Here is an 8,871-nt window from a genome sequence, read left to right on the forward strand (position 1 = left end):
CGTCGCTAGTCCGTGAAAGACACGGGTAAGAGCGATCAAATGTTACCAAGCACTTATTCTGTCTAGTAATTTGGCTAACAAAAATATGTGCAAAACATAAGTCAGGCTTTGGTTTGTCGTGTTACTAGTTGATCTGATGTTGCGAAGGACATGAGGTTTATCGATAACTGATAACTAAAATCAACACTCGTGAAGTATCATTCAAAACAAGTGCAACACCAACACCCTTTTCTAGTTCGAGAATAACCAAGAAAGGTGCAACGAATGGTATAGCGTTCATCTTTAGTCAAAAATGGACAAATATCATGGACATTTGATCTAAACTAAAAGAATTTCGGATAGAGAGTCTTTTAGAGAACATGACAAGAAAAGGAGTGTGACCACTAGGACACTAGACATATGAGGGTATACAATTTGTTATGTGAGGATAGCTCACCAGTATCTAACAATTATGAATCTTGCGCTCGACAATGCTATTTTATTAGGTGAAAACAGAGAAAATTTAATGGATATATTTTGCATTATCACTGTGTAAGATTTTAATGGATGTATTAAACAGACTTTTGGAAGAAGATTGAAATTCATAAAAACCTGTAGTTTAAGTTGGAGACCCATGTGGAAAGGGAATTCTTAATAGGGAGCATGACAAAACGGGGATTGGCTACTAAGGACATACAAGAGACCTAATGTAGGCTGTGTATGATAAAGCCTCATACATTATAATGTGATATTTCAAATATAGTACTGACTAGACTTCATACTCTCGGCCTACTCCAAGAAAAAGGAACTTCGGCCAGAAGAGTAAGGCAGCAACGGTGGGTGACAATAGTCGATGAACAATGGCGAACAGTACCCTAGATTAATAGTAATTGTTGAACAAGTGTTTCGGACATGAATAACGTGTGCGGTTCTAGAACACTAACAGGAGTAGGTAGCGGGAACCTCGAACCGGAATCCAGACATGGACAAGAAATATGGAACTGATAAACCATCTAAACCAATCGCCAAAAAGCCTCTTTTCTTTTTTTTTTTTTTTTTTGTCTCTCTTTACCTTTTAACAAGGGTAAAAGGGTAAAACTATTTCCACTTTTTTTTTTTAATAATTTCTTAAAATTACTTTCCTTCTCCTTTTTTAAATGTTACGATATATTTTTTTTTTAAGTTAGATCTTAAAATAGAACTTTTTATTTTTTTTTTTAAATTTGAGTATAGTCTTGCATTATGCATTATATATATATATATATATAGAGGAGAGAGAGAAAGGAGAGAGAATGGTTCAAATAAAATAAATAGTTTCCTAAGAATGGTTCATATGATAACATAATATTACATATATGTGATAACATAATATTCCATTTATGTAATATAAAGAATATGCAGTTGTTCATATGATAACATAATATTACATATATGTGATAACATAATATTACATATATATGCAATAGCTACATAGCATATACATCTATATCCAATATCATCATTTTCAAACAAAAAAAATGCAAAAAATTGAAAGATCAAAGTCAAACAAACCATTTACATATACTTAAAAAGATCAAGTTTCTATACACATTTACATTCAATTCAAAGATCAACTGAAAATATCTTAAAAATCCAAACATCTGGTGTGAATTCTAACTAAATAAAATATGATTTTTTTGCTTATCGAAAAACCAAAAAAAAAAAAAATAATGATAATAATAAAAAAATAATAAAAAAATGAAGAACTCACTTGACGGGTTTCAAAGACACTGTTGATCGTTGCTTTTTTCTTTTTCTATTTTGCAACTGGTTTCTCAAAGAGAAACCAATATCTTCATCATCACCGGAGTAGTCGAAGAAACCATTGAACTCGTTCTTCACAACTGATTTGAAAAACTTGATTGTTTCTTCATTTCATCTTCATTTTGTTCTGTCAATTGATCTTGTTCTTCATTTCGTTTAATTAGATTTCGTGTGTATGAGATGTGGCTTAGATTTTTCATCATACATGGCTAGGAAAGAGAATGATATTAGTTATTTTACCTTTATACCCATTGAATCTCAACCATTTATCAAATGCTTTAATCCAAAATGTTCAAGATTCTAGCCATAGATTAAAAAACGACACGCTTTGATCAAAAGCCCAGATCTGTTTGTTTAGTTTTTATGCCAACAAGTTTTTATTTGATCCTAATTCTCTCTCTTCTCTCTCTCTCTCTATCATAGTAATCAAATGCGTTAGGTGCACTTAAGGCGCATAGGCCTCTTCGAGGGTCTAGGCGCTAGGCGCAAAAAAATGCGGGCTTCAAAAAAATAAAAAAGCTCACTTAAATAAAAAAGCCAAAAACAACATTTGTAATGGAAAATATCAATTTTTTGAAATACCAAAATATTTTATAACCATAATCTTCAACATAAAATACCAACATCATCTACAATCCCAAAATAACCAAATTGTTCATACTTGAAAACAAAAATTTTATAAAGTAATAAATTTGTCGATCATTTTATAGCAATATTGAGTTAAGCCTATTAATTTTAGGTAAGTTGTTTAAAAATGTTAAGTGATAAGTCTGAACCAAATCAAATAAAATCATCCCAAAAAAATCAAAAAATAAGCAACTGCCGACTAATTGCCCAAAAATGCGGCTGCTTTTATGGAAGTCGCTGCAGGTGCGCTTCGCCTGAAAAAAACGCCCAGGCTCAAAAAAGCATTGCTTTTAATAACTATGCTCTCTCTCTCTCTCTCTATATGTATCTATATATATGTGTGTGTGTGTGTGCGTGCGCGTGTATGTGTATATTTATCCTTCTTTCTTTTAAAGTAATTTTATAGATATCAATTCAAACTTGTAAAACCGTTAAATCTTTTCTAAACAATCATACTTCTCTCTCAATCTCCCTCTTTCAAACCTATACCCGCCATCAACCCATAGCCATTTTTAGACCAAACTTCACCTTTTTTTAACAAAAGAATGGGTTAAGAGCATGTTTGGGATTGAGTTAGAAAAATGCTAATTGGCTTATTGGTGTTTTTAAAAAGCCAATAAGTTAAAATGTGTTTGGCAATCACAAAAATCTTTCTTATTTTAGCTTTTTGAAAGGGTTAAAAAGCAGTTTTCCAAAAGCCCCAAATCCTGGCTTTTCAAAATGGCTTTATAAAAAAACCAATAAGCCAATAAGCATTTTTCAAACGCAATCCCAAACATGCCCTAAGATATTTTTTGGGTCAGTTACAAGTGCTGAAAACATTACCACTACTACGCAATTATATATGTGAACTTTGGTAACTGTTTATAAGTAGGAAAATTTTATTATTTTGATACAAAACTTTTGTTTTTTTATAGCATTGATAGGATACAAGGCCTAAGGTGCACAACACGACCTCAGGCAAGCTTCGCTTTTGACTACTTAAAATTCCCAATGTACAAAAGGTGAGGCACACGCCTCTTGTATGCTGGGAGTTTTTGTGCATCAGGATGCTGTGTCTGCAACTTTTCAGGTTGTACATGTAGATAATCTTTATATATAACTTTTCGGGACTATATATCATTATAAATAGTTTTATATGTATAAAGCTAATTATAGCTAAAATTTGGGGAGGGCATGCTAAAAACCTATGAGAAATATAAAAAAAATGATACAAACACTTTGCACCTCGCGTATGGAAAGCGGTGCACTCTGCACCTTGGCTCAGACCTTATCGCCTCGCTGCACCTCACCTTTTTCAAGACCAAGCCACGAATTCACGGAGAGCAAGGTCGCAAACCTTGACTTTTTGAACTTGGTTCATAGATAATTAAGAAATTTTGTGCATACCTTAATAAATAACTTGCGTTTTCACTCTTACAAGTATTTATTTTTCGCTAAATGACACTAACGGCACCGCCACAGCTCTCTCTCTCTCTCTCTCTCTCTCATATGTCACCTTGCCTAGTAGTGACAAAACTTATTGCATATATTTCTTCACATTCATTCTCTTTCTTACATATTCACCTTAACTACATAAATCAACAAAACAAGTTCTTCATTCACAAGTAAGTAATGGGGAGAGTGAAATTGCAGATCAAGAAGATAGAAAACTCAACAAACAGGCAGGTTACATTTTCAAAACGAAGAAATGGGCTCATCAAGAAAGCTTATGAACTCTCTGTTCTATGTGATGTTGATGTTGCACTCATCATGTTTTCCCCCTCAGGACGAGCTAGCATTTTTTCTGGAAGTAAAAGGTAAAATGATTTGTTTCTATGCTTTGAATAGTTATTGATTACTTTCCTTAATTTTCATTTTTGTATTGACAGTATCGAAGAAATTATCTCAAGATACATAAATCTACCAGAGCATGAAAGGGGAAGGTATTCATTAATTACTTTTAATGGTTCTATCCTTATGCTTTCCTTATATTTTTGTGATATTAATTATTCTTCCTTACATACTAATGTTTTATTGTTCATGGTGTATATTTTGGATCAACTATCTAAAGGTTGCAGAACCAGGAGGTATATATTTTACTCACTGTCTTAGATTTATTACAATTAAGTAAAAATTGCCAAATGATTGCAACTGTGGAATATATAGAAAAAGTATGTTTTGATTTGTACTAAATAAGCTAACTTGATCTGTATTTGTATTTAGTATCTTGAAAGGGCTCTGGGAAGGTTAAAAAGTGAAGCTCAAGATCACCAAATTCAGAACCAAGAAAGGTTTCACTATTGAATACATCTATCTCATATTACTAATCTTTTTCTTCTTTTTTTTTTGTTTCTGTTTTAGGTATTTCAGTCTTAAATTTTAATTTTATTATACTATCTCATATTACTAATCTTTTTCCTCCTTTTTTGTTTCTATTTTGGGCATTTCAGTTACAAATTTTAATTTTGTTTACTATCTATCTCATGTTACTAAACTTTTCTTCCCTTTTTGTTTCTATTTTGGGTATTTAAGTTGTAGTTTTAATTATATTTTATTATCCATCTCATATTACTAATCTTTTTCTTCCTCTTTTTGTTTCTATTTAGGGTATACCAATTTTAAAATTTAACTTAATATTATTGCACAAGAGCGTGTAATTTTACTAATTTGTTTAATTTGTTTTCTCAAACAGCTCACCGAGCGGGGATTCACAACTTGAGGTATATCCTATTAAATAGAGATTAATGGTTGTTAATGCTAGTCAAATAAGCAATATAAAGCGTTCACACTGTTTAACAATAGATTACTTTTGCGACAGGAAATTCAACAAGAGATCGTCCGCTGCAAGTCCCATATGATTGAAATGGAGAAGCGGCTCAGGTATAAATCCTTCATGCAATCTATTTTTTAGCATTAATTAAACTTTGCAAATCTCTGTTACATAATAAAATCAGCTAACACGTTTTGTATATATATTACTTGGTTATTCAGATTACAAATTATTCATGCTTAAGCTAAACTAATGCTGTAATATTTGTTTTTATGACTTGAGACAAACACGTTTTAAATGCAAATAAATCCATGTTATTTTTATTGTCTTGAGGTTTTTGAAAGTAGTATTGACTTGGAATCCTTTTGGTATGTTCAAAGGGTATTTGAAGGAGATCCTTCTGAAATTTCAACATTGTCTGAGGCTGAGTATCGGGAACAAATGCTTGAGGAGACTTTAAGGCACATTCGTATGCGCAAGGTACATTCTTGTAAATTAACGCGATCACGACCCGTTTAATTAAACGGGCAATATTAAGGGTTGGGGGGTTGGCCTTATAAGGTGCATACTTCTTGTAATTTTTAATTGGTTGACACTGATGATCAACTTTATCATGATCCATTAATTTAAACGGGCCAACTCATACAGACCATTTTTTTAAACAGGTTAGAAATGACAACCCGAAACCTCTGATTCAATGTTAATTCGAATTTATATTTCGTAATCAACTACATTACTGTTATATAAATGGGTTGGCCGGTTGACCTTTTAAAAGTTATATTTTCGAGGATTCCTCACTTCTTTCTCTTATTCAAAACCGTGCATGAGACTTTCATCTCACAAGGCTCCTAAGTGATAAAAAAATGTAGAACTCATCTTCTTTCTTTTTTGATTACCTTCCTCGCGTATGTATAAGACCAAATCCATTCGATTTCTAAAAAAGATTAATAATCCTTAACTTTTCAAGGAATTGGTTGTGAATGACTGATTTTTTCAATCTTTTCGATCTTGGTTCCGTAGGAGCAAGTCAGAAAGTAGAACCATCTGATTTGATTCGTTCTCAATAGCCATGAGATGATCATATTAGGGTGATCCTTTTGTCGACGGATGCTCTTATTACACTCGTAGTCTCTGAAGGATGATAACCAACTATGTAGCATCTACACCGAGCATTCAAGTATTGTATACGTCATTAGTCTGATCCTTTGTAGGAACTACCCGTAATTTGTTTACTTAATTTTAATGGGTTGACGGGTCAACATATTTAGTTAGGCTGGGTTAAAACTGGTCAACCCAATCACAACACGTTTAATTAAACGGGTTAAACAGGCCAACCCATTTATTAAACAAGCTAGCAATGACAACCCAAAACCTGATTCAATGGTAATCAAACTTACATTTCATAATCAAACTTAAAAATAATCTGAATTTTGCCATCTATTTGTTTAGCATGTTCTCGAGAAGTACAACTCCGCAGACTCACAGTCATCTTCACAGGTTTGTCCGTACAATCTAAAAAATAAGTTAAACCATAGCGACACTGCAGTTTTCTAATTTCTTCATTTTCTTGCTTTATTCTTTATAGGTTGCTTTACCTCCTGAGGCGGTAAATGCTAATATGGTTGCAGCAAACTCAAGCAGCATATTCGACTGGTTTCCACCGAGAGATGTACAGCAAGTTCAACTAATGAATTTCATGAACTTCAATGGCCTTTTTCCTGCAAGGTATAACTATAAATTCTTGTAGTGTAGTTACTACTTAGGTTTAGAGGTATCAAGAGGTAAAAGCTCGAGCCGATCCAGATATATCGGTTTAAGCTCTATTTCTAAGCTCCTGAGTAGCTTTTCAGGCTTGGGCTCGACTCGGCTTGCTTATTGTTATTACTTGTGTGCAGACAAGATGAGCAAGTAAACCATGGTAATGTGATGGAGCCTGATGACAATGCTAATGTCCAACGATCTGAGTTTGGACAAATGTTCGATATGAACCTTTCCCCCTGGACTCAATTCTATACCCCTGGTATGTATGTTACTCTTCAAAAGCGCAATTTCTGTTTAAATAGTCAAAATGAATCCAATATCACTGTCGAACTGGTACTAATATTGGTAACAAAATATTTCATATATATATATTCGATTTAGGTTTTCTTACAACCCATGATAACAAACACGTGATTTTTTTGTTGGGACTTCAAATTTAGGTTGGTCACTATCTGAGGCACTGTAGAAATTTTTGTTGTTTCTCATAAAAAAATAAGTCGCTATCTGAGATAACGACTTCAGCAACAAAAATTCTGAAACTTCAGTATGAGATAGCAACTTTAACTTTAAAGTCACTATTTGTTTGAAGTTCAACAAAAAAACCACTCATTTGTCATATGTATTCAGAAGAACTTGCCTTTATAAAACAAAACTGTACATTTTTGCGTTATAGTGACGGTGTATGGTGTTGTATTTTGCAGGAAATGGGCAGATGGCAATGACACAACCTGGAGAACGACCATACAGTCAGACTTTTCTGCCGCCGTTTTCACCATAAAATCAAAATCATAGTTTAAGTTTGTGTTAATCCCTTTATAATACTCTTGAGTCTTGATTGCGTATTTTATATTTCTCTTTAGGATGTTGAACTCTTAAGTCTTAACCTTTATATATTATGCACCTTTAACGATTTCATGGAATCTTCAAGTTACTTCAATGATGCATGAATTGAAACTCGAAAGCTGCATCAACATTAAAAGTATTTGGTTCGGGTTGGGTAATGCGTAATGGTCGGTTTACTCGTTAACAGTTTTTTTTTTGAATTTGACCAATAGTTGATCAGTTGATGTATTGTAGGTCCTTAAAAAATCAAATCAAAACGTGATGGGTAGTAAAAAGGTTTAAAATGAAAACATTCTTTGAGAACATGTTCAACAATTTTTTAGTCATTTTGACCAGGGATGTTTTTTTTCTTTTTTTTAATGATGAAACTCTATTTTCTGGTAGTGATATTTTGGTTTGGCCGAAGAATATAATTTCTTTTGAAACGGCATGTAACCGCTAAAAAACGAGAACAAAACCCAAAAGATTAGTTAGGTGGGTGAGGGAGTTCATTTGTTGCTCAGTGTAGGACAAGTTCCATACCTTACAATAGTTTCATTTCTTAACAAGAAGTCTATGCCTAAAAAGTGTGAAGTATTTTCGGATATCTATCAAGGTTAATTATATGGGTGCGATGTGCCGTTGGTTGGTGGTTGTGATCCTTCTTTCTAGCCGGAAAAATGAAATTGGTGGCCGCTGATATGCCACTCAATGAACAAGACTAGAAAGGAACATAACATATAATATATTTATTTAATTGCTTTATATATATATATATATATTAAAAACCAGATATATATCCTCTCATAAAACTAACTATTCATCAATTATACAATTCATCTTGCATCATGTATATCAAGTAGTTATTGCTTCTTCAATTAGTATATGTTAAAAACCAAGTGACAAACTTTTAATTCTTAGACTTTTGCCACAATATTTTGATGTATATTCTTTTTTGCTCTCAACTTTAGTTACAAATTTTGATTCATTGGTTTTTGTTACAAAAATTTCACAAATGTAATTTTGACCCCTCAACTTTGTTAATGAAACTTTGCCACAAAACATTTACGATAACAAATCCAATCGTACCTACTGACTTCCTGTTGCGTAGTCGCAACGCATGGTAG

General features: G+C 32.8%; 1 protein-coding gene across 1 annotated transcript; it reads left to right on the plus strand.

Moving 5' to 3' along the window:
- Positions 1 to 3,978: 3,978 nt before the first annotated feature.
- Positions 3,979 to 7,793, plus strand: LOC143603878 (agamous-like MADS-box protein AGL104). Its single transcript, XM_077080545.1, has 11 exons — positions 3,979 to 4,208; positions 4,281 to 4,334; positions 4,463 to 4,478; positions 4,615 to 4,682; positions 5,084 to 5,111; positions 5,210 to 5,271; positions 5,542 to 5,641; positions 6,611 to 6,658; positions 6,747 to 6,886; positions 7,057 to 7,181; positions 7,624 to 7,793. Exons 1-11 carry the CDS (start codon positions 4,024 to 4,026, stop codon positions 7,698 to 7,700), a joined length of 903 nt encoding a protein of 300 aa, XP_076936660.1. The 5' UTR covers positions 3,979 to 4,023; the 3' UTR covers positions 7,701 to 7,793.
- Positions 7,794 to 8,871: the final 1,078 nt, after the last annotated feature.

Source organism: Bidens hawaiensis, unplaced genomic scaffold (genome assembly GCF_021521415.1).
Source record: "Bidens hawaiensis isolate Kalapana, Puna unplaced genomic scaffold, B.hawaiensis_p1.1 tig00063282_1, whole genome shotgun sequence".
In the NCBI taxonomy this organism is placed as follows: domain Eukaryota; kingdom Viridiplantae; phylum Streptophyta; class Magnoliopsida; order Asterales; family Asteraceae; genus Bidens; species Bidens hawaiensis.